The 27617-nt window shown below is 40.6% G+C and overlaps 1 protein-coding gene across 11 annotated transcripts in view; it reads right to left on the bottom strand.

The window, feature by feature from the left end:
• PTPRS (protein tyrosine phosphatase receptor type S) overlaps window positions 1-27353 on the bottom strand; it is a 103696-nt gene extending 76343 nt beyond the window's left edge. For 5 of the 11 annotated variants that reach the window (XM_053463650.1, XM_053463668.1, XM_053463657.1 and 2 more), the window contains exons 1-2: window positions 27069-27353; window positions 13081-13223 (exon numbers count right to left, since the gene is read on the bottom strand). In XM_053463650.1, the coding sequence (XP_053319625.1) occupies window positions 13081-13156 (76 nt within the window). In that variant the 5' untranslated portion in view covers window positions 13157-13223; window positions 27069-27353. The remainder of the gene's footprint in view (window positions 1-13080; window positions 13224-27068) is intronic. The other 6 variants (XM_053463702.1, XM_053463682.1, XM_053463690.1 and 3 more) reach the window with 3 other exon arrangements.
• Window positions 27354-27617: the final 264 nt, after the last annotated feature.

Here is a 27617-nt window from a genome sequence, read left to right as displayed (position 1 = left end):
GCTAGAATTTTAACTCTTTCCATGCACTTATTCTACCATCAGTCTTTGTCAAACTTTGTGGTAGTTATTTATTTTGTGTTTTTTAATCGCTAAAATTGCTCTTCAGGTATGGATTTACAGCTCCTGGTATACATCACTTTCAAACAACAACCCAATATGTGTTCAGCAACATCTCCCGAGTACAGTCATACCCCCCATGCATGGGTTTGTCGGGTTGTTTGGGAGGTAAAACGCCACATTTAGGAAGTGCACATTTTTTAACTTGGAACTTTTACATCTGGTCATTCTGCCCCCATGTCCTAATAGGACCATCTTTGAAGCCGGCTAATTCAATTTACCCCATCAAACCATATATTTTTGAAAACTAGACACCCCAAGGTATTTCAAATGCTAGTATTTTAACCCTTTCCATGCATGAGATTCTACCACCAGCCTTTGCCACACTTTGTGTTAGTATTTTTTTTGGTATTTTTTTTTACACAAATTGTACTTTGGGTATACATTTATAGCTCCAGGTATACGTCACTATCAAACAACTCCCTAATATGTGTTCAACAACATCTCTCGAGTACAGTGATACCACCCATGCATGGGTTTGACTGCTGTTTGGGGTTAAAAGGCCACATTTGGGAAGTGCGCTTTTTTTTTCCCTATTTTGGTCAGTCTGTGCCTATGCCCTATCTTTGAGCATGGCCACTACAATTTACCTCATAAAACCATATATTTTTGAAAACTAGACACCCCAAGGTACTTAAAATGGTAGTATTTAACCCTTTCCATGCATAAGATTCTACCACCAGCCTTTGCCACACTTTGTGGTAGTATTTTTTTCACACAAATTGTACTTTGGGTATACATTTATAGCTCCAGGTATATTTCACTATCAAACAACACCCTAATTTGTGTTCAGGAACATCTCCCGAGTTCAGTCATACCCCACATGTATGGGTTTGTCTGGTGTTTGGGGTTAAAAAGCCACATTTTGGAAGTGCGCTTTTTTTTCCCCCCATTTCGGTCAGTTGATCACTTTCTAATCTTGTTTAAGTCTCATGACGTGTCAGGCACGTCATAGGTCGTTCAAGTGACCGCTTTGCATGACGTGCCTGACCCGGCAATGGACGTTAAGGGGTTAAATACATTACCCATACCTAAATTGAATATAACTCAATTATCCCAACTAAACAAACCAATAGATGAATCAGAAGTGATAAAAGCTATATTTAGGATTAAAAATGGTAAAAGCCCAGGCCCAGATGGATTCAGCGGTCTTTTCTATAAAAAATAAACTATGAGATTAGTACACATCTAACTGCTCTATTTAACTAATTAATGAGTAAAGGACATGCCCCAGAAGAGCTACTACGAGCTAATATTATACCCACATTAAAACAAAATAAAAACCCAGAAGAAGTAATTAATTACAGACCGATATTACTAATAAATGAGGATATGAAGCTTTTTGCAGGGGTCTTAGCAGATAGACTGAAACAGGTAATAGCGTCATTAATACATCCTGATCAAATAGGATTTGTCCCTGATAGACTTTCTTACAACAATATTAGACGCATTATTGATATTATAGACCTTGTCAGCGTTGAGAAACGACAGTCCTGTATATTAGCGTTAGACGCAGAGAAAGCGTTTGACCGTATCGATTGGAACTTTATGTTCCAAGCATTTTGGTCATATGGAATAGAAGGTAATTTCTTGTTAGCTATAAGTGCATTATATTCAAATCCCACTGGTAGGATTGTGGGACAAGATATTAAATCTGAATGGTTCCATATTAACAATGGAACCCGACAGGGCTGTCCACTCCCTCCAATGCTATATATCCTGACTATTGAAATCTTAGCAATATCAATAAGGAAAGAAGAAAAAATTAAAGGCATCAGGGTAGGCCAAGAAGAATTAAAAATCTGTTTATATGCAGACGACATTCTCCTTACAGTTGAAGACCCAGCAAGCTCTATTAAAAAATTAATGGGAATTATAAAGAAATATGCAGAAATTACTAACTACAAACTAAATATAGAAAAATCAGAAATTCTCTTTTTAAATGTCCCTACACAAAAAATTCAAACAATACAACATGAACACAAATTTAAAGGAGCATCACAAGAACTCAACTATCTAGGGCTAAAATTAACTACAAAAATACCGTATTTGCTCGATTATAAGACGACCCTGATTATAAGACGACCCCCCAAAATCTGAATATTAACTTAGGAAAAAAAGAAAAAAAAGTCTGAATATAAGACGACCCCAAAGGAAAAAAGTTTTACCAGTAAATGTTAATTCATGTAAACTATTTTTTTTAATAAAAGCTATGATTGAGAAAAATATTTTGTTTGTTTTTATTTCTTGTATTTTCCAACCTGTCCCCCAGTTATGCACATCTGTCCCCAGGCTTGCCACTCCAATATGGCACTGTGGCCCATGATATGCCTTTTAACCCTCTATATGCCACTGTGCCCCATGGTATGCCTTTTGACCCCCTATGTGCCACTCTGCCTCCAGAAATGCCTTATACCCCTATATCCCATTCTGGCATTTAGGGGGTTAAAATGCATATTATGGGGCAGAGTGGCATATAGGGGGGTATAAGGCATTGTATAGAGCACTCTGCCTCCAGAAATGCCTTATACCCCTATATGCTACTCTGGCATTTAGGGGGTTAAAAGGCATATTATGGGGCAGAGTGGCATATAGGGAGGTATAAGGCATTTCAGGAGGCAGAGTGCTCTATTAAATGCCCCCTTAACACCACTCCAGAAATGCCCTATGCCCCCATTTAACACACACACACACCCTATACCCCCATTTAACTAACACCCTATACCCCCATTTAACTAACACACACACACTCTCTCTCTCCCTCCCTCCCCCCTCTCTTACCGGTGCTTCCAGCCGGGGCAGCGGGTTGCCGTCGCCTTCCGCTGCAGCCGGAAGGAGGTGGAGTTGGCAGCGGGGGTTTGTCTGCGTCCGTCGCGTAGACCTTCCCCGGCTGTCAGAGATCAGAGTTCAGAGTTCCCCGCTCTGGATGCAGACAACCCCCGCTGCTAGCCACACCTCCTTCCGGCTGCAGCGGACGTTGTCTACGCGGATCGCGTAGACGTCAACCCGCTGCCCCGGCAATACAGCAGGAAGCACCGGTAAGTGTGTGTATGATGGGGGGGGGGAGGATCCAGGTCCCCTGCAGCAGTGCGGGGGATCTGGATCTTAGTCTCCTAATCAGACCTCTATTTGAGGTCTGATTAGAAGACGACCCCGATTAGAAGACGAGGGGTATTTTTCAGAGCATTTGCTCTGAAAAAAACCTCGTCTTATAATCGAGCAAATACAGTACAACATATGATGGAAAGAAATTTTCTCTCCTGTCTCCAAGAGACTAATTATTTGCTAAAAAACTGGAAAAACACAATACTATCATGGGTTGGTAGAATAAACGTAATAAACTCCTGTATGTTACCTAAATGGACTTGTTCAGACATTTTCCTTTAAAAATACCAACTCCATGGTTAAATATGATACAAACCTCTTTCAATAATTTTATCAATAACGGTAAAAAATGCAGACTAGGAATTAAACTTTTATCACAAAAAACGAACGAAGGGGGACTGAACTATCCTAGATTTATGCACGCATACGAGGCATGTATGATAATTCATATATATAATGTACAATTAGAATCCAGTTTGACTCAACCATGGTTTAAAATTGAACAATACCTTTCTGGTATCAATAATTATCATCCTGTATATGGGAATTTCAATCTAAACTTAAGACAAAGATCCATCTAGGTAATAATATTATAGTTAAAGACATCATACATGAATGGTTCAAAATTAAGAAAAAACTAGGGCTTAAAGATTAAAAATTAAAAATATTAGACACAGCGGGTCTGAACATCATAGAACTTAATCTTTTGGATATTTCTCTGGTGAAATGGAAAAATGCAGGTATTAAGACACTTAAAGAAATTCTAATTGATAATTCTATAAAATCGTATGATCAATTACTACATCAATTTCGACTACCACTTACAGAGGTTTTTTTCTTATATAAGGCTAAAAAACTTTTTAAGATATGCATTGTATAAAGCTGATCCTAATACTCACCAAAAATTAGGGCAAATATTCAATGGGAAAGAAATCAAGAAAATTCTGACCAAAATACATGAGGTACTCAAAAAGATAGACGAAGTAGATCTCACCTATATTATCTCTAGATAGTCCAAAATTACACGGACACAGATTACAAAAAAAAAACTGGCAAAACGCAATATCACTAACCAATAATATTATACATTCGATCTCAATTAGAGAAAATTACTTTAAAGTTACAAACTAGGCAATGGAAAGACAATCATCCATTTCTATGGACACACTTTAAAAAACAATGAACATATCAATTACAAATGGAAAAAGGATTAGCATGGGTTAGTCCAGTGATGGGTTAGCCATTTGGGGTGACACGCGCAGGATTTCCTGCGATTCATCCTCGGCTCCTGCACGGCCGCCGAGGATGAAAGAATCTGTGCTGGAGGAACGGGGGGGGGGGGGGCGGCACGTGCAGTAGCGTACCTAGCGGGGGCGGGGGGAAGCGGTCCGCACCGGGTGCCGCTCATCGGGGGGGTGCCAACTTGCCGGCACCCCTCCAGAGACGAACAGTAATGTCCGCCGCTGGAGGAGCAGACTCGCAAGGGAGCGGTATCGGAGGTCTTTAACAGACCACCGGCTCCCTTGAGTGATTTTAAGCCGGTTCAAGGATTGGTATGTGTGTGGATTAGTATATGTGTGTGGATTGGTATGTGTGTGGATTGGTATATATGTGTGGATTGGTAGGCGTGGATTGGTAAATGCGGATTGGTAAGTGTGTGAGAGTGATGGGTGTTATGCTGTACCATTTCCAATGTATTTTTCATTATATAATTATGCTCTAAAGTACATCATAACTCCCATCACGCTATACTGTTCCATACAGTGGCAGAGCTGGGAGACAGAGGCCTTGCACCCCCACCGCAGGACTCCTGAAAGGTAAGTAGTTACTAAGCAGGTATGTTAAATAATTTGTTTTTGGTTTATTAAATACAATTATATATTGCAATTATACATTTTTGTAGTTTAAACTATAAATTGCGCAAAATTATGTTTTTTTGTCGAAGTGACACACCACGCGAGTTATGCTCGATTTTTTGCCGATTTTTGACACACCGCGCCAAAAAGGTTGCCCATCACTGGGTTAGTCAGACTCTTTTAAGAAGAGCAGCGATCTATGAGGAATGGACCCTAAAACTAAATAACTGTTAAAACCTACTATTAACAAAAAAAATCCCCCGGCCTTTCCTTTCCTCTCTTTCTCTGTTCTTTCTCTTTTCTGTTTTTTTTCTTTTTTTCTGGGATCTGATATAAGGATATCTGATACTAAGCAACTATATATCTTGTGATATCTGGATTTATGTACGTATAATCTGATATGTATATACAAATTGTTTTATGAAATCCCCCCTTAACCCTTCTTTCTTTCTGTTATCTCTGATTCCTGTTTTAAAAAAAAAAAAAATCTTGACATAAAAATTTGAAAAAAAAAAAAAAAAACATGGAAAGGTCATTGTGGATTTAACCATGTAATCAATTTCAGCAGGACAGTCAACATCTTAGTAGTCCAAACTTTTTAAACGCATTTCTTTCCTCACACCTATCCAACTTACTAAACCATGCACACATACAAAAGTCGAACAATCAAGCAATATGTGTTCTTCAGTGTATGATGCTGTATACACACTTTCACATTAGGATTAATGATTTGACCTTCAGGAGTAATAAACATCCCTCACTTTATAAGGCTCCAAAAGAGATGGCTAGTGTCAGCCCTATGATGTGCTATGTAAAACAGAAGGGATATACAAACGCAGGAGTTGTGTGAAAAAAGTACACCCTTACTGCTTCCATAGGAATTAAGATGCTAAAGCTGCTATATAAATGCGTTTGATTACGTGATCAGCAGCAAGTGTGACCACCTCTATAAAAGCCAAAGTTTTAGCAGTTTGGTCTGGTCTGGAGCATTCAGGTGTGTGTGTCAACACAATGCCAAGGAGGAAATACCACAGCAATGCTCTTAGAGAAGCAATTGTTGCTGCAAATCAGTCTGGAAAGGGTTCTAAGGCCATTTCCCTTCAAGACAGTTGCCAATCCTCCTAGGAGTGGATGTCCCAGGAAATTCAATCCAAGGTCAGATCGTGCAATGCTCAGAGAAACTGCAAAAAAACCGAAGTGTTACATCTCACACTCTATAATAGGGCAACCAGATGCCCCGGATGCAGTGCTGGATTAATGTAGGGGGCTGCTGGAGCAGCAGTTCCAGACCCCTACCTTAAAATAGGCCCAGTCAGTGGCCGATGCGGCTGCACGACCGCCATGACTGTCTTTAATGCGGTGCAAAAGCCCACAGCAACCAGGATCGCATGGGGTCACTGTGATCACTTTGAGTGGCACTGAGAGATCTGCAGTTAAGGTAAGGTGGGTGGAGGAGGGTGTATGCGTAATTGAGGGAACGAATGAGTATCTGAATGAGGGAATGCGTATCTGTGAATAAGTGAATGAATATCTGAAAATGAGTGTATGAATGAGTAAACTGTGAATGAGTAAATGAAAGAATACATGCATGATAGCATTAGGGCTGCAACAACTAATCATTAAAATCGATAATCGATTTTATTGAATATAAGATGAGTTTTTTTCAGAGCAAATGCTCAGAAAAATACCCTTCGTTTTATAATCCGACCTCAAATAGAGGTCAGATAATAACACAGACCTGCAGGAGACCAGGATCCTCCTCTCTGACAGCCCCCTATATACCACTGTGCCCTTGATGTGACACCCCCAGATATGCCTTATAACCCCAGATATGCCCCTCCAAATATGCCTTATAACCCCTATATACCACTGTGCCCTTGATATGCCTTCCCCCCAGACTTACCCCCCTGTGCTCCAGACTCCTTGGTGTCTAGTAGGGGCAGCCAGTGAGTGTCTGCGATGCGCGTAGACAACCTCTGCTTCTGGCCGGCACTTTCGCTGGAGCTTCTATGACTCCGGTGACACCGGTGCGCGATCATAGAAGCCCAGTGGAAGTGCTGGCAGTAGCGGAGGATGTCTGCGTGCATCGCACAGACGTCCACCGGCTGCCAGAGAGAATGAACCGGGTCCCTTGCTGCGTCTATCTGCCTTCGCTGTGCTGGCCGGTACTTCCGCCGGGGCTTCTATGGTGGAGCACCGGAAGGTCACGTCACGCTGGTCCTCCATCATAGAAGCCCCGGCGGAAGTGGAGGACAGTAGCGGAGGTTGTCTGCGTGCATCGCATACACATTCCCCACTGGCTGCCAGAGAGGAGGATCCGGGTCCCCTGCAGCGATGCGGGGGCTCTGGATCTTAGTGTTATTATATGACCTTTGTTTGAGGTCAGATTATAAAAACGAAGGGTATTTTTCAGAGCATTTGATTTGAAAAAACCCTCGTCTTATAAATCGATTCAACTAATCAATAATGAAATTCGTTGGCAACGTTTTTCATTATCGATGTTATCGATTAGTATTTATTAAAGGATAAAATAACATATATATATATATATATATATATATATATATATATATCATACAATCACTTCTTAATCATATACCAAACACACTGCATATATAGTTTGAAGAAAATATTCTTAAAAAATAGTTTTTTACCATTTGCCAATAAAAAAATATCCCCGGATTCTATTTTAAAAATCTGGTCACCTTACGGTACAGGCCTCGGTTAGCAAGCTAAATCTTAACGGTTATGACAGTACAATTAGAAAAAGTACTGTCCAATTGAACCATAAGACTTCTGGAACAATGGACAGATGAGAGCAAAGTGGGGATGTTTGGCCATAATGCACAGAAAACACAGCCTATCAGCACAAACACCTCATCCCAACTATCAAGCACAGTGGTGGAGGGGTAATGATTTGGGTTTGTTTTGCAGCCACAGGACCTGAGAACCTTGCAGTTATTGAGTTGTCCAGGAACTCCTGCATGCCAAAGTATCTGTCCGACAGCTAAAGCTTGGCCAAAATTGGGTCATGCAACAGGACAATGATCCCAAGCACACCAGCAAATTTACAACAGAATGGCTAAAAAAAGAAAAGAATCAAGGTATTGAAATGGCCCAGTCAAAGTCTAGACCTCAACCCGATTGAAATGCTGTGGCAGAGATGTGAGAGACTGATAAAGTTATACAGAAAACGATTAGTTCAATTTATTGCTGCTAAAGCTATTGGATCATGGTGGAAGTGTACATTTTGGCTTTATTTTTGTTGAATAATTAATGACACCGTGGAATATGTCATGTGTTGTTTTCCATCTAATTTTTAGGCCTGCTAAGGAACAGATGATTGCTATTATGCCCTGATATGTAAAGCCATAGAATTCAAAGCGGGGCTGAGCTATAGAGAAGTGCTGTTTGTTCTGTACCTTGTAAAATCATTATGGTTACAATTATGCTATTTATGCTGAAGCAATACTGCAAAATTTAAAAATACCCTGTACCATCCCTAGCAATAAGTCCCAAACCCAACATGTAGCTTATGTAACCTCCAATTATTTAATGATACAGAATATTATATGTGTGGTAGCAGATAGGCAAAGTTTACTCTTGTGATACCCCACAAACAGTTGTAGCTAGCAAATTTCAATAAAATCGATCTAGAGACATGGTTAGATACATCATGATTACAGGCCATTCAGTGATATACCTTTGGTATCAAGTTTCTGGTTTTCTATATTAGGATTTCACTAGTTCCTAAGAAAATGTAGATGCCAAAATCAGCATGTCTAACATCCATGTCAACTGTCCATCCTTAAGCTATATGTTTTACCATCCACATAATAATTTACTACATTACTACAAATGTAATAAACAGTAGTTCCAAAAGGAATGTGCATCAATAATTTAGGTTGTGCTTTATGTTACTGTATAGTGTATTACACATAATTAACAACACTGATTTGATTCCATAAATACACACTGGTCTGGTGCTAGGCAACCAATTAATACAAACGTATTCAGGTCCCTCGTGACTACTGATTACTGACATCACTATAACATCTCTGGACAAAACCTACTGAAATGGGTAGAGGGATAAAAAGGGTAAGCAGAAGTGAGACAATGCGAAGCAGAAAAATCCAGATCTACTACCTCAAAATTCCCCCATCACCACTGACACAAATTTAAAACGCCTTTGTTAAAATCAGATTATATCTAATCAGGAATTGTTTCATCAACTCATTATTTATGCCAATCTATACATGGTGACGTTATCTGCTCATTGGTCTTTGTTAGGGATTTCTAATCAAAGTGTATCCAGTATGCCCACAGATCAAAGCCTACAAAATATATACCGTATTTGATAAGACGACCCCCCAAAATCTAAATATTAATTTAGGAAAAAAACAAAAAGCCTGAATATAAGACTACCCTATAGGAAAAAAAGTTTTACTAGTAAATATTAATTCATGTAAACAATTTTTCATATTTAATAAAAGCTATGATTGAGAAAAATATATTTTTTTTTATTTCCTTTTATTTGCCAACCTGCCCCCCCAGTTATGCACATCTGCCCCCAAGGTTGCCACTCTGCCCCCAGAAATGCCTTAATCCCCCTTTATTTGCCACTCTGCCCCATGATGTGCCTTTTAACCCTCTATATGCCACTCTGCCTCCAGAAATGTCTTATGCCCTCCTATATGCCACTCTGCCCCATGATATGCCAGAGTGGCATATAGGGTGTTAAAAGGCATTTCTGGAGGTATATATATATATATAACTGCTAACAGCAATCAAACTCTTATCAAGCCAAGGCAGCCAGTACATGCTGGAACCTGGGGATGATAGGAGTTTGAGTACAGCCTCCCTATGCCATGCTACCCCCCCCCTACACATCCATGCTATCACACACACACTCATTCACAAACATTTAAATACTCATTCATTCCATTAATCACACATACACACACACTCAAACCCCCCACCCCCTTACCTGAACTGCAGATCTCCCACTCGCAGACTTCTGCAGGGGCCCGGCTGTACGAGCAACTTCTCTGGCCCCGCCCCCAGAGGAAGGAGGGGGAGGCAGAATTATGTGACACTCTTCTAGCTTCCTGCTGCTAATAGAAGAGACGCTGCTTGGGACCAAAGCACCGGTAAGCAGCCTGGCCCCAGCAGACATTTTTTTGAGGTCTAATTAGAAGACGACCTCGATTATAAGACGAGGGGTATTTTTCAGAGCATTTGCTCTGAAAAAAACCTTGTCTTATAATCGAGCAAATACGGTACACACACACACACACACACACACACACACACTGAGCTTAACCCTTTGCTTGCCAGGGGCCTGGAGGAAACTCATGCCGTTGGCATGACATGTGTGATGGACTTTTCCTAGTCCCTCTCCTGCAATACTTACACTAGCGTGGCTGGTCCATCCCTAACAGTGGCACTTTTACCTATTGGCTATATATATATAGGAAGCAACAACAGACAAATCCCAATGACAGGGAACAAACAACTTCAATGTTATAATATACCCCAACGATACTCTAAAGAACCGTATTTATCCAACATATCACATTTTACTCAAATATTTAGCACAAAAACTGATTACCACTTCCCCAGCTTTTGAGCAAAAGCCATAATTAGGAGTCCTATGTTTTTCAAACCCTAATTTAAAACATTTTGTATTATAAAAATATGAATCTACTTCATTCTGTCACTATACATCTAGTATTTGTATCGTGTAGGTAGTTGTGCTGATAATAAAATGTACAATAATTAAACAGCCACCTAAATGAAAGACTACGTATGTAGTATGTATGTATATGTAGTAATAGGTTGTTATTTACATTAAGGTAAACATGGTTATTTTTTCCAAACCTACATGCAGTCAGAAAATGAAATTACTGCATTTATTTTAAAGACTATGTAACAGCTGTTTAAGGTTACTTTACTCCAGGGTGTATGGCAAGCAGCCCTGTCATACTTTAGATTGCTTTAAAGCTGTTTCTATTCTACTTACAATAATTGTAACTGCCTTTTCACAATAAATATACAAAAGAAAGGGTGAATCACTACCAGTAATCCTTTTTACTTCTAATCGGTTTAAATATATTCTTATATATATATCGGTGTTTTTAGTATGTTTTGTGGTTTACATTTTTTTTAGCTATACATATTAACATTTATGGCCCTTTTAAATACTTTATTCTGGTTCAATATTTGCATACAGAGACTTGGGTTACCTAGTTATTCATAGAATGTTCATTTAAGTAATGATATGATATTTAATTGCAGAGAATAACAAAAGAAGTAGGAAAAAATGCCATAAAATATAAAAAATACTAACAAATGCAATTTGTGTAACTTTCAACATGATAAATATATGTATTGTTGGGCTCTTACCCCGCAGCACCAATATTTTCCTCTTTCAACTTTTCTCCAGTTGCCTATGGATTAATTTGCTTGCTCTTACTCTGATTAAAAAGTTTACATTCCAGATGGAATGACATCACTGCAGAGAGACTAAATCAATCGGGCACTCAGGCAAGGTGACCCTGCAGCATGTCCTCTGCTGAAAGCACACCGTAACAATGCCAGGATGCTATGAAGGACATGTAGTATTGTCTCTAGAGGTTTGTGATAGCACCAGGATGGATTTGATTTAAATCAAGTCAATTTAAATCACTAGTCAGTAATTTAAATCATGATTTAAACACTCATTCTTGCTGGTAGTTATAACCTTTAATATTTGCAACCCGATTAAAAATTTATATTTAAAATAACCTGTCAGATTAGTAAAACACCTATACCTGAACTGATTTTAGTTTAATAGGTTAACCACTCATATCTTGAGAACTTCTTAAATTGTTTTATTTAACTAAAACAATAACATTTTATAGCATACATTTTCTTCAGTTTGTTTAAACGTCAAGGCTTATTAGCTGAAATAGTTAAACAAAATAGCTGTAAAACAAAAAAAAATAAGCTCTTTTTCATGCTGAAGAGCCTTTGAACTATAATGTTCTAGAAAACTATACTGACAGATTTTTCCTCCAAATGGATTTCATTAAAATAAAAATCAGGTTTAAATCAAAACAATCTGATTTATATTTAAAATAATCAACTTTAATCCACCCTGCTTGGCACAAAACTAGATATTACTTAGGGTCAATGAGTAGTGAATAACTCATTGTATGAGTCCTAAGAAGAAGAAGAAGAAGAAAAGCGAAATCCAAGATGTGGACATCATGTATGATATCTGCAACAAATAGAGTATACACTGATCAGCCAATCAGCTGATCAGCTGTGGAGCTTTGCAGCCCCTTCAGAGTAATCTTTGGTCCGTGAATTTTGGTGGCCCTCTTTTGGCAGATGTGTTATGATGTCATATTCTTTCCATTTCTTAATAATGGATTTAATGATGCTCTGTAGTAAGTTTTAGATATTTTTTTTATTTGTTGAAAGGCAAAGATGGCGCAAGCAGGATGTTTATGGGACAAAGATGGCACAGGGCGGACTGTTTGAGGACAAAGATGTCGTACGCTGGGCTGTTTGGCGACAAAGATGGTATGCCCTGTGTGTGTAATTTGGGTCAGGCTCTATGTTGGCAATGTGGACGCCAAGGCTGGCCTTTAAGGTGTGCAACCTGTGATCTATGCCTGTAATTTAGGGGTTTTTATCTATACCTTTTAATGCTGAATTTTTATGTGATTTCCAGTTGATCTATACCTGGTTTTTGTGTCATTCTGTTGATCTATATGTGCTACGCTATGTTTCCATATATCATTTATGTATACCTGCAAATACAGGGTTTGTATGTCTTATTCGGTTGATCTATACCTTCAGTGCTGAGTTTACATGTGATTTCCAGTAGATCTATACCTACAATGCTGGGTTTGTGTGTTATTCAGATGACCTATACATAAAAGCTGTTTACATGTGTTTATTTGATCTATACCTGAACTTTGTAAAGCCTTACACATGGCATGAGATAACTTACCTCCAGCTGCGCTACCAACAAGAAGCAGGACTTGAGAAATCACAGACACAAGTGACACCATTCTGTGGCTGCACATGATCCTTCAAGTTCTGACGCCAGGGTTCCGTGCAGCTAGAATCCTGGGTCTAATCTGGCAGCAACACCTACAGCAGAAGCAAATAGACATGTTTTTTAGATCCAACAAAAGCATGCTTTTTTTGTTTTTATATAAATTACTACTTTTTGAACATCGCAAACATTTTGGAATTTCAAAAATTAGGCAGAAAAATAAAAGTTCATCCGTGTGAATAGTTATATACTGCCCTCCAGCCACATACAGCTGCATATATGATTTACTATGCTTCATCTCATAACTGGCATGCGTCTTCCCAAACATATTCAATTACTTTGCATTGTAAATTACCACAAATTAAAGTATTTCCTTAACGTTTGCCTGAGAATATACAACATCTAAATACATCAGTTCAATGGTACCAAGGTCTTTGGTCAAGGTCTTTGGCTTTCATATTTTCCTCTGATTCTCAAATCAATCCAAATTGAATTACAAAACTATGTCAGAGAGCTGTCAGAGAGCTGTGGCTATGGTGACTATCCTACCATGTCAATCTACTGTAACAAAATCTCAAAATTTATCAGAATATAACATTTTTTGGAAACTGACCATTAAACTGCCATTAAATTCTTTACAACAGTACCTTCTAAAATATTTCGGTACCTTCACTTGAGGAGGGGCCCTACTACTCACACACACAAACACACACAGACCACCTCCGTACTTTATTTTTAACGTACTTTGTCCAAAATGCTGCAAACAACTACCATGCTTAACAAAATACTGGGAAATGGTTCTTAATTGTGTTTACGAATGTTGAGCGAAAATATTCATACTAGTACACGAATGCAATGGTAGTAATAGTAGTAGTTGCACTCAGAAAGGAATTTAAATATTTCTGACCCAGTAGGATGTCTGCAACAATGCACAAGTTCTAAACAGGCTCTCTTGAACTGTGATAGAAATACAAGGAACACAAGACAATTTCTTTTATTTCGAGGTAGTGATACACAATAATTGATCCATTCTGGCAGAAGGGTCATAACAGTAGAGGGACAATCAAGCATTAGGGTTTCAACCAGACATCTTTGTATTCACCTACGCCATTACATACATATGTATAAACATCCTCTAAGCATTCATACTTACTAAACTGATATTGTTAATATTGTAAGACCAAAGCCAGAATCAGAAATACATTGAAATATAGACTCTACTATGATTAAATATATACTGCTCTGTGTAAAGATGACTAAAATTTTTATTTTTAGCTAAATTAATTCTATTAGGAAAATAAACTATATTTGTAATAGTGACAGAAAATATTCAGTTTAGGGCTGCAACCAACGATTATTTTCATAATCGATTAGTTGGCCGATTATTTTTTCGATTAATTAATTAAATCGGATAAAAAAATGTAAATTTTTCATTTATTTAAAATAATTTAATAAAGTAACGTAGGATGTAAAAAACAAACAGCAGAATAAAAAAAACTTATGCATTTCTTGTTTTTATTTCCCAACCTGCCTCCCAGATATGCCACATACCCCCAGACATGCCACACTGCCCTCCCCACTTATGCCTTATATACCGTATATGCCTTATACCCCCAGATATGTCAATCCATCTTCCCCAGGTATGCCGTATACCCCCCTGATATGCCATAGTGCACTCATAGATTTGCAGACTCGTTCACAGACAATACTTTTATAAATAAATACAGGGTTAATCTTCAGTGCCCCCAGGATTTAGATTCCCCTCAGTTTGCCCCCCTTTACCTCTAACTGCACCTTAAGTTAACGTTATTTAATTAAATTAACCCTCAGTCCTCAGCATTAAATTAACCCTGAAGAGAAGACCCCATCAACCACAACTGCCCCTAAATGAACCCTGAAGACCCCATCAACCACAACTGCCCCTAAATGAACCCTGAAGACCCCATCAACCACAACTACCCCTAAATGAACCCTGAAGACCCAATCAACCACAACTGCCCCTAAATTAACCCTAAACACCCCATCAACTGCCCCTAAACTATCCCTAAACACCCCATCAACCACAACTGCCCCTAAATTAACCCTAAACACCCCATTAACTATAACCGCCTCTAAATTAACCCCAAACACCTCATCAACCACCACTGCCCCTAAATTAACCCTTAAGACCCCATCAGACACAATTAACCCTAAACACCTGACTAACTATAACTGCCCCTAAATTAACCCTAAACACCCCACTAACTATAACTGCCCCTAAATTAACCATAAACACCCTATTAACTATAACTGCCCCTAGCTTTCAGCAGCCCAAATATTCTTTTTATACTCACCAGTTAGATGAGTTCTTGAGCCATTAGGACGGTATAGGAAATGGCCCCGCCCCTTTCTGAATTCCTGTCCCTCTCTGCAGTCACTGCAGATTGGCCCCGCCCCTTTCTCCCTGTCCCTCCTTGCAGCCAATCGACAGTGACTGCAGGGAGGGACTGGAAGAAGGAAGTGGGCAGGCCAGTGACTGCAGGGAGGAACTGTAAGTAGGAGCTGCTGCTGTGAGTCACACTTAAACGGATTATAAAACGAGGGGTATTTTTGAGAGCATTTGCTCTGAAAAAACCCTCATTTTATAATGGATAAAAATCGATTCAACTAATCGATAATGACATTTGTTGGCAACGATTTTCATTATGGATTATTATCGATTTTATCGATTAGTTGTTGCAGCCCTAATTCAGTTTGCCAAACTATGAAAATGCCAGCTACAACTCTGGGACAATCTGAACATATTAATTCTGTTTCACAAAAAGTGATGTGTTAACAGTAGTCTTTACCCTTACCTACAAGGTATCCTTACAGATTCTGTAAAATCAATCACTTTAAACCCTTAAGTAGAAACATTTTAACTTATTGCTTCAGGGGACAAAGCTGCAGGGGACCTGGATCCTCTCTGCCACCCGGTGAGGGTCTGTGCAAAACGCGTAGACATCCTCCGCTTCACCCCTCCGCTTCTCCCCTCCACTTCCGCTGGGGCTTCTATTACTGAACCCGGCGTTACGTGTTTTTCAACCCAGCTCATGAGGAGTGTGTAAACCGCCTGGGCAACACACTTCCCTCTCCAGGTAACACCAAAAGAGTGGTCTCTCAGCGAATACAGTTTGGTGGCTATGGGGTAAACAGATTTGGGATTAAGGTGTAGTTGCTCTGGGCCCTGTGGGGAGAATGGCAAGTGAGCCCCCCTTAACGTCCCAGTGAAAGCCGGCAAGTAGTGGTTCCTGCTCCTGTTGTGTGTTTAGGGGTGTGACAGAATGACCTGTCATACAGGGCCCCAAGGTACTCAGAGATGGCTCCAGCCTGGCTGTCAAACAAAGATAGCACAGGTAGGAACTCCGTTGTGGAACTAATCCCATCAATAGGATTGCTGCCAGGGGAATTAAAGGTTGGGTTGAATACGTGTATCTGTTAATTTATGTTAATGCAGTTCTGTGGATATATGTGTCTAAGTTTTACAACAATAAACTGTTCATTCCTGCTGTACTCAATTCAAGGTAGTTGCGTCTACTTATTGGGTTACTACAGCTCTTTTGGTGAACCACCACCATGCTTTACTGTGGGTATCGTATTCTTTTGGTGGTGTGCGATGTTTGTTTTTGCAAACTTCAGCCGGACTTGGATGTTTTTCTTTGTGAGAAAACCCTTCCGTCTTGCCACCCTACCCCATAGCCCATTCATATGAATGAAATGCCTGCAGTTCCTTTAATGTTGCAGTAGGCCTCTTGTAAGCCTCTCTGACCAGTTTTCTTCTCATCTTTTCATCAATTTTAGAGGGACATCCAGTTCTTGGTAATGTCTCTGTTGTGCCATATTGTCTCCACTTGATGATGACTGTTTTCACTGTGTTCCATGGTATATCTAATGCTTTGGAAATTTATTTGTACCCTTCTCCTTACTGAGATCCCTCTGATGCTTTGGAAGCTCTCTGCGGACCATGGCTTTTACTCAGATGCAAGTAAGCAAATCCAAAATCAGGTAAATCCTACTAGAACAGTTGAACTTTATTTGTGATTAATCAGAGTCAATGATGGCAGGTGTGTTAATATCTAACATGAGTTTGAATGTGATTGGTTAATTCTGAACACAGCCACAGCCCCAGTTATAAAAGGATGTGCACACTTATGCAACCAGGTTATTGTGAGATTTTTTTATTTATTTTTTCCCCTCAAAGATTTCCGCTTGTTTTACACGTTATAGGTCACATTAAAGGTGGAAAAAGTTCTGACATGATTTAGCATTGTCTCATTCTTTAAAAATCACAAGAACCTGGCATTTGAACACGGGTGTGTAGACTTTTTATATGGGATGGAAAGTGGTACAAGAATGAATGTTTGCAACAGTGAAGCATGGTGGAGGTTCGTTGCAAGCTTGGGGCTGCAACTCTGCAAATGGAGTTAGGGATTTGGTCATAATTAAGGGTCTCCTCAAGGATAAGATGTACAGGCAGATACTTATCCATCGTGCAATACCACCAGGGAGGCATCTGATTGGCTGTATGTTTGGGGCCATCATGCTAAAGAATAAATTTTGGGCCAAGGTCATTAAGAATTATCTTCATTTTAAAGGAGTTCTGCAGCAATGGTATGGGCAGTGCAGAGCCCCAGTCTGGGATTTCATGAAGAGGGAGAAGCAACTGAGTTTAGTTCTCCAAGATGTTTGGAACAGCCTACCTGCCAACAATTGATGCCGTTTTGAAGGCAAAAGGTGGTCATACCAAATATTGATTTGATTTAGATGCGTCTCCTAATAACTCACTTGCCATTTTGTTAAATGATAAAAATAAATTAGTAACATGACTATTTTTGAAAGCATTTTTGACACCTGCCTAAAACTTTTGCACAATATTGTACATCTAAACGTAGTATCAAAAGAAAACCCTTCCTGACATTGAAAAAAGTTAAGTATACTTTGAGAGGATACATTAAAAAAATGAAAAGCGGAAATTATTGTTTTTGAACACAAGATACCCTCAGTATAGGTTAATTTGCTATAGGGGTAAATCAAAAATTTGCTCATAAGCATAAGAAAGAAACTTCTTACTGCCCATGAAATACATAGAAGCAGTAGGGTAAAATAACATTCATGCCTTCTTAATCATTCACTTAGGAAAGCTCACACTGTGATAAGTGAGGCTTCAGCATTAATGTGTGTGTGATTGATGATATAAATATACAAGATAAAGTTCTTCGAATTACATCATCAATGAAATAGTGATAACAATGGCATTGCAAGTTTATGTGCTGCTTAGCTCACAGTAGAGCATTAATATGACAGGGCTACAAGGGCAATGTTTTGCGAGCAGGGCCCTCTTTACCTTATGTATTGGTTTGTCAAGTCTGGTTTTGTCATACTCCTTCAATATATTTAAGAAGAGCTACGTAAAGTTTTAGTGCTATGTAAACTTATTGGTTATTGGTGCATTGTTACTATTAAGATGGCTCGATTATAGGCTGCACCCTTAAAGTTTGGTGCTATTTTAAAGAAAAAATCTTTTTTTTTTAAAAAAACAGTAGAATGGTAAAACAGTATTGTATCTAATAAACAGGAATACATGTATCTTAACATTTTTGGTATCTATTTTACAGTTAGTCGGCATATGTTATATACAAACAGAAAACCAATAGCCCAAGGGCGTCCAAATGCGGCCTGCCGGACTTCCAGGTGTGGCCCGCGTGAGTGAGCAGGACCGGACTGCCAGTCCTGCTCACTCACACGCGGTGGTCTGCCGGTCCATGGGCCAGCAGACCACATTAAAAGCAGTCATCACATGATCACATCACAAGGAAAAAAATAAATAAGTACCGTATTTGCTCGATTATAAGACGAGGTTTTTTTCAGAGCAAATGTTCTGAAAAATACCCCTCATCTTATAATCGGTGTCGTCTTATAATCAGACCTCAAATAGGTCTGACTATGAGACGACTAAGATCCAGATCCCCACAGAGCTGCAGGGGACCTGGATCCTCCTGTCCCCCCCCACTTACCGGTGCTTCTGAGTCCCCGGTGTGTAGCCGGGGTAGCGTGTAGATGTCTACGCGATTTGTGTAGACAACTTACGCTGCAGCCGGGAGGAGGTGTGGCTAGCAGCGGAGGTTGTCTGCGTCCATCGCGCAGACCTTCCCCGGCTGTCAGAGATCAGAGTTCCCCGCACCGGTGCGGCATCGGCACCGGTGCGGTGAATTCTCTTTTTTCCTATAGGGTTGTCGTATATGCAGGCTTTTTCTTTTTTCCTAAATTAATATTCAGATTTGGGGGGTCGTCTTATAATCAGGGTCGTCTTATAATCGAGCAAATACGGTATTACCGGTGGACATGATATAAGTGTAATTTCTGCTAGCTTTTGCTACTGTGGCATGATAGGAGTGTCATTGCTATATTAAATAGATATGATTACTAACAGCAGTACATGCTGGATCCTGGGCATCATAGTCAGCCAGTACAATATGGGTATGCCTGGGCATGATAGGAGTGTGATTGCTGTTAGTAATCATATATTTAATATAGCAATGAGACTCCTATCATACACAAGCAGCCAATACATGCACATAACCTACAGCCTCCCTGTGCCCTTTCCCCCCCTACTTACACATCCATGCTATCACAGGAGCAGGAGACACTGCTGAGAAACACAGAGGGAAGCGGCAGGGCCCCTGCGGATGATCACTTTCTGTATTTTTTTTTTTTTACACATCGATGCAGAGGAGTTAAGATACTGTCTATTTTATTTATTTCCAAAAAAAGGCCACCAAACTCCTCAGCACCAGGCCCATGATGCTTTTAATCCCACCCTGCCTCCAGTGTGCGTCAGCCATCTTAAATCTAGAATGTACCCAAAGTGTGCTCCAGCCTTGTGCAGTTTTATTTGACTAAACTTGTTTTAAATGGTTTGTGGACTGACTTTGTTTTACTGTTTTAAGTACCGTTTTAGTATTGATAGAATGACATATAAAGGTTGCTCAAAAAACAGTTTGTCCACTTCTTTTTTTCATTATCACCAAATTAACCCTGTATTAATATGCATTATAAAGCTAAAAGGCCATATTTTCTCTCAGTGAAAACTGAGCATGGCCCACGCACACATGCATTTCTGATGAAGCGGCCCACTGCAGAAAAAACTTGGACACCCCTGCAATAGCCATTTCCTCCGTTAATTCATAATGCACCTTACTTATAGGTATGCCACTCTGACCCCCATATATGCTTTATGCCTCCACAGATATGCCACTCTGCTCCCCAGATATGCTTTATGCCCCCCAGATATGCCACTTTGCCTCACCCCCACAATTTACCAATCCATCCCCAGACTCCCTTGTGTCTTTTGCTGCAGGGGACCTGGATCCTAAATCAGGGCTAAATCCCTGATTATAAAGACTTAAAGTGTGGGGGGGGGAGTGCAGACTATAATCGGTATGTATATGGTATATTGTTGTGCTGCCCACTCTGGTGTTGTAATTTGTGCAGTTTTGTGCAAATTTTTTCATACTAATCTTTAAAATTAGGGTTAGTACTTGATGATGAGTTGCATTGCCAGAAGACCAGGCATTGGGTTGGTGTCTGACAAGGATGTGCATTAACATCATTGGCACACTCTGGACTGAACTAAAGTGCTACCAGAGCTTTAAAGGTAGTTGTAGCAGAATGCCTCACAGCCATGCTCCAACATCACTGAATAACATATCACTTGTGGTTTATTTTTATGTTAACTATTTGTTTTCCCCAGCTGTTCGCCCTTACACCATGATTATCAGCCTCTCTTAGAGTCTTTACAGGTCCCGGTGAGAGAGCGCACCAAATAGCCGCAGAGATCCAAGATAGCTCTTCTCCTGAAGCTGGAGACTGAGCTGGGACTAAGGAGAATTCTACAGGGGATCCATAACCCTGACATACGACAACCTGTTATAGTACTGTTGTCATATATTATGCAGTGGTGCTAGGTAGAAGTATTGGTGCTGGATTTTTGATGTTAGCAGTGGTTGATTGTGTTTTGCTGTTGTTAGTGAAGGCATTAATAAGGTAACAGTTAAGGGTATTGATGATGTAATTAGTGATGTTATCACTGTCATTGAGGAAGTTGTTTTTTATGTAACGTCTAATGCAGGGTTTTTTTCCGCAGTGGGCCACTTCATCAGAAATGTATGTGAGAGAAAATATGGCCTTTTAGCTTTATAATGCATATAAATACAGGGTTAATTTGGCGATAATGAAAAAAAGAAGTGGACAAACTGTCTTTTTAAGCAACTTTTATATGTCATTCTATCAATACTAAATTACTTAAAACAGTAAAACAAAGTCAGTCCAAGCCATTTAAAACAAGGTTAGTCAAATAAAACTGCACAAGGCTGGAGCACACTGTGGGTACATGCTGGATTTAAGATGGCTGACGCACACTGGAGGCAGGGTAGGATTAAAAGCATCATGGGCCTGGTGCTGAGGATTTTGGTGGCCTTATTTTGGAAATAAATAAAATAGACAGAATCTTAACTCCTCGGCATCGATGTGTAAAAAAACAAACAAACACAGAAAGTAATCATCCGTCGAGGGGACGCAGGTACCCAGTGGGATAACGTGAATGTGCGTCACCTCACAAGACTCCGCTCCGTTCCTGTTCCCCTGGGCAGGTCAAGAGAAGTTCAAACAGACTGCGAGCAACGCAGAGTGAGACAGCACCCCTGCGTAAGTCTGTGAGCAGCACCGGAAGATCTGCAGTTCAGGTAAGGGTGGGGGAGGGTGTATGAATGAGTTTACTTGAATGAGGGAATGAATGTTTGTGATGAATGAATATGCATGTGATAGCATGGATGTGTAAGTAGGGAGGACAGGGCACAGGGAGGCTGTAGGTTATGTGCATGTATTGGCTGCTTGTGTATGATAGGAGTCTCATTGTTATATTAAATATATATGATTACTAACAGCAATCACACTCCTATCATGCCCAGGCATACCCAGATTCCAGCATGTACTGGCTAACTTGGCATGATAGGAGCGTGATTGCTAACAGCAATCACAGTTCTATGATGCCCAGGATCCAGCATCTACTGGCTGCCCGGGCTTGATAGGAGTGTGACTGCTGTTAGTAATCAGATCTATTTAATATAGCAATGACACTCCTATCATGCACAAGCAGCCACAGTAGCAAAATCTAGCAGAAATTACACTTATTTCATGTCCATTGGTAATACTTAAATTTTTTTTTCCTGCTCTCCTCCGATGTGATGACCCTCTCCTTGACACGAGGAACACCTTCTGTGGGCCCGCCCCTCGAACGCCACACAACGGCTGCTTTGAACTTCATACCCGGGCGGCTGCTTTGAATGTGGTCTGCGGGCCCATGGCAGTCCGGTCTTGCTCACTCACGTGGGCCGCACCTGGAAGTCTGACGGGCCGCATTTAGCCTGCGGGCCGCACGTTGGACGTCCCTGGTCTAATGTATGGAATACCCTGGTGCATTTCTTATGTCCACTTTTGTCAGGGTATTTTGTAATGAGACATAGGCTTCAGAAAATAAAATTTGAAAAAGGGAACAGGCATTGTATGTCCCATTCTGGGTCTTGTGTATCACAGCCATTACACAGAATTGTGAATGGGGTGGCTCAAACTGCACAAATTGCCGTGTGCCCCTTCCTTCTCGAGTACATCATATGCATTTCTTCAGGCATCCTCCCCTCTGGCAGCGATAGACAGCCCTACAGCGGGGTAAATGCAAATGGATAAAGGTACTTAGCTATTATAATGGGCTGCTACAGTGTCAGGGGCATACGGGGTCAGGGCAGCTGCTGTATTATTTCAATGGCAGAGGCTGCAATGCAGATGCTGGGGGGGCAGAGTCCCACTGCTAGTCCCATAGGCATCGGCAACACAAGCAGAGAGAGCAAGGCATGAGCTGCCAGTGACTGGGAGGGGGTTGGAGACGGGCAACGTTGCCCATGTGATCATGCTCTTTTCCTGCCTACAGCTCACATAATGAGTTTTCATAAGGCAGCTCTATATCAGGTCCAATTCTGAATAGTGGCCCCTTCAACGTAGTACTTTGCAGCTTGTGCTGGTACTTAAGGGTAATCAATGCAATACCTTTTAAGTATCTGCTAGCTGGGATGAATCTGCCTCACCATGGAGGGTAAACTTAAGCAAATAAGAAAGATTTATCACAATGTTGCATTGCTCTACGGCCCCGTAGTGCCAGAGCAGTGATTGTAGCTCTCCAAGCACTGAAGGAGTTACCTGTATCAAATCAAATCTATACAGTCTGACTGGGGAATGATTAACAGGTCAGGGCATCCTATAGTACCGCATGTGCAACCAAGACATTAACTGGAGTCGTCACTCAAAATGTCTGTTTGACACAATGAGGCATCCATGTGGAAGGTGGAGTGCTTAATCCTAACTCTGTAAATGTTGGTTACCCCAGCATCACCCCAGAATTCAAACGTGTATGCTTTTTAGGGTGTATTTCACAGTCTGCATAGTTCCAGGTTCTGAACAAACCTTAGAGGGTTAAGTTTTTTTTTTTTTACTACATCGGGTTTTTATAGTGTTGGAGTAACTCAGGGGGTTACCAACGCCTCCATATATAAACTAGATGGATAAGAGTATTGCAACACCCCAATATGCCATCTACATAGACAAACATTGGCAGTAGAATGGGTCGTATTGAACAGCTCTGTGACTTTAAATGTGTCATAGGATGCCACCTTTGCCACAAGTCAGTCTGTGCAATGCTAGATCTGCCTCTGTCCACTGTAAGTGCTTTTATTGTGCAGCATAAAATGTCTAGTATTAGCAGCAGCTCAGCCACAAAGCAGTAGACCACGTACACTTGCAATGCAAGGCTGCCAAGTGCTGAAGAGCTTAGTGCATAAAAAAAAAAAAAAAAAAAAAAAAATCACCCGGCCTCTGTAACATCACTCGCTGCAGAGTTCCAAACTGCCTCTGGAAGCAACATCAGTACAAGCATTGTGTGTCAAGAGCTTCATGGAATGGGTTTCCATGCCTGAGCAGCTGCGCACAAGCCGAAGATCACCATGCACAATACCAAGCATTGTCTGTATTGGTGTAAAGCACACCATCAGTGGGCTGTGGAGCAGTGAAAATGTGTTCTCTAGAGTGACGAATCAAGCTTCACCTTCTGAAAGTCTGATGGACGAATATGGGTTTGGTAGATGCTGGGAGAACACTACCCAATGGAATGCATAGTGCCTACTGCAAATGGTAGAGAATGGATAATGGTCTGGGACTGTTTTTCAGGGTTTGGGATAGGACTCTAACTTCCAGTTCAGCATACCGAGACATTTTGGACAATTCTATGCTTCCAACTTTGTGGGAACAATTTGGGGAAGGCCCTTTTCTATTCCAGCGTGACTGTGCCCCAGTGCACAAAGCAAGGTCCATAAAGACACGATGTTTGATGTGGAGCTTGACCGGCCTGCTCAAAGCCCTGACCTCAACCACATCGAACACCTTTGGTTGCGAGCCAGGTCTTCTAGTTCTACATGCAATGTCATCAAAGTCCTTGTTGGTGTAATGGTTGGGTGTCCCACGTGGTTTGTCTGTAAACCTTAAAAATAATTTGGTGGTGGCAGCAAATAAAGTTTTGGGGTGGTGGGGAGAACAGGTTTAGGTTAAGATATAGTTGCTCTGGGCACTGCAGGAGAGAGTGAAGAAAGAGCCTGCGTGCTGGTTTTTCCATCAACCTTTTCACACCAACGCTCCCTATACGTCATGGTAAGAGCCGGCAATGAGCGGCTCCTACCACCACGAACATCTCTGGATCTACAGCCCAGATTTGTCATAGTGCCATATGAAAAAGTATATTTTTCTGCAGTTTGGTTTTGAGAAACTATCGAACCACTTTGTATGAAAATTTGCAGGTTTGAAGCAATTACCATTCTGACTAATCCGAAACTTCAGACAATATGATTTTTATTCTACCATACTTTTGATAATACATGCATGTGGAAGTGGTAAAGAAAATGCATTTCAATGCAGTTACAGCTGCAAACTAAGGTTGGGCAAACCAAGGAAAACCTGAGCATGCAGCCTGGATCATGAGCTAAACCATAATTAGATTAGGCCATTATGGCAGTTCACCTTTGAGAGAGGATACTGGGACTTCTAAGAAAACAGATGGCACAGCAAACTAGGACAGGTCAAAGCTTTTCTAATATCTATGACTGGCTAGCCCACCTCTACTGGAAGCCATGTATTGTTGAGGTGTTGCTTTTGCAAATGCAAGGGGGTATGCTGCATATACCCTTCATATCCATTTGAAATTTCCCTGACACCCCTCCCCCATATATTTTCAGCCAATCACATCTGCATGTAACTTTCCTCCAGTTAATGCCAGTGCTGGCTTGCTTAATTTTGCAGGTGGGCATCTATTCAAAACCCTGTGTGTGGCATGCTGCTTCAAGCAGCCAATTAGTCGCAAGAAATGTCAAGCCATGGAGGTGGAGTGGCCACTGCATCAACAGGCTAAAACTTCTAGGTTATGTGTTTTGCTTCATTTTTTTTATTATTTTAAGAATGCATTTAATTAAAAACTGTCACTTCTATAGATTTTGTTTTTCTTCGCAAATTTGTAGAAAACACATTTTTTTCTCCAAAGTAAAATTAATTGGGAGCAGCATCTTGTCTCCTATTGATCATTCCCACTTCTGGAACTGGCAAACTGCCAGCATTAAGAGCAGAGTTCAAAACCAGTTATGTACTCTAAAACAGCATCTGATGCTTTCCATTCTCACACATTCACTGTAGCATTAAATGGGAGAAATACATAAATTGTACCTTCCAAATGGATTATAACTTTGCACACATATATAAGAGAAACTACAACAGTTTAACAAAAAAAACCTCTGCCTGTGGTAGACCAGGTGTTCTTGGCTTTTTGCTAGGGCCTCATAAGAAACCAAACTCATTTCTAGCCGTTCTGTTCTCCCTCCCTCCCTTTCCAGTTTTGTAGGAAGAATGTAGAGCTCTCCTGAATTCTCATTCTTCACTACCCTTCCCCCAGCATGACAACAGATGGTCTCCTACAGTGGGTGGTGAGGACACCGCTAAAGCTGGAGGACAACAGCAGGCACACTCTACACAAAATCCATGATCTCCTAACCAACAAAAATGGCGCATTATCGTTTAAAGAGATGTGGATCTGCTTCATAATCGTATATATATATATATATATATATATATACATATATATATATAGATATATATATATACCCCCCAATAGTATTATGCTTTAGAAAAAAGTGCTAAATATAATAATATATATAATCAATCGGCTAGGATGCAAAGAAAGGACGTTATCTTACTGGGTATATTGGGTGTAATTTAATATGACGAAAATGCAGATGCCCATAAAGGGATTAGCCCCCGCATTTACAGATACAATTTTAATGGTTAACAACGAATATGGAGCCAGTAAATCCACTAAGTAACATGATCGGTGCAGTGGTTTGTACACATTCTGGCTTTTCAAAAGAGCCCGATATAACGCTACCAAATATAGAAGTGATATTTTTTCCATAAATTGAGAATTTTGGTGTGTGTGTGTGTGGGGGGGGGCATTACCCATTTGAGATTACATGAATCACAGCTGCCTAGAGCACACCTACTAAATGTAAAAGGGTACAGTAAGAAAGGGTGTATGCCAACATGGCCTCCTTCCTATAATTATACTATCCCCCAATGCTCCATGGATTGATTTCAACCTCTAATCTATATTGCAACAAGCATACCATGTTCAGAACTAGGAACAATAAGCACACACAGACTGTCAAAATCAGAGACCTCACCCATTGTTTTGTGTGTGTGTGTATATATATATACATATAAAATTATAGCCATCCTCCATGCATTTCCCATTTTTCATTTTACAGAAATACAAGTTTTCTTACCGGCACCATCAGGACCAGGAGACCCGAAAGGGTACCGAATCCCCTAGCTTCTAAAATCCGAACCAACCCGAACTCGCCAGGAGCCGCACCGCTCGAAGGTGGGATTAGGACTGGAGACTGTATCAAATACACGAATTCCACTAAATGGGGTTCTGTTGGATTCTACTGTTCGGATTTTCGAACCCGTAGCGAAAATCTGGAAAAGACGGGAGGGATGGTGCCAAAGGAGCGGGGCGAGATGGCAGGGAAGGAGCGGTGCTGGAGTGGAAGGAGGTTTCCTCTTATGCTAATCAGAATCTGTGCAGAAAAACATCGCCTGGGGCAGGAACGGCGCCCGCTTCAAAGGCGGGTCCTACGACGCGGAGGGGGAGGGCGCCACTCGCTAGATGGCGTGTCCTGCAATGCTATGCTAATGAGGCTGAGACAAGGAAAATGGCTCTGATTCTGATAGGTATGGGCTTTACGTGGGGTAGACATAGAAGAAAGAAATCGCAGATTAAAGTACTTCGCTTCCAGGCATTTCTTTTCTTGCATTGCGGGCACTGTCAT

The sequence above is a fragment of the Spea bombifrons genome, chromosome 1 (assembly GCF_027358695.1).
Source record: "Spea bombifrons isolate aSpeBom1 chromosome 1, aSpeBom1.2.pri, whole genome shotgun sequence".
Classification (NCBI taxonomy): Eukaryota; Metazoa; Chordata; class Amphibia; order Anura; family Pelobatidae; genus Spea; species Spea bombifrons.
This window is presented reverse-complemented; position numbering and strand designations above follow the sequence as displayed.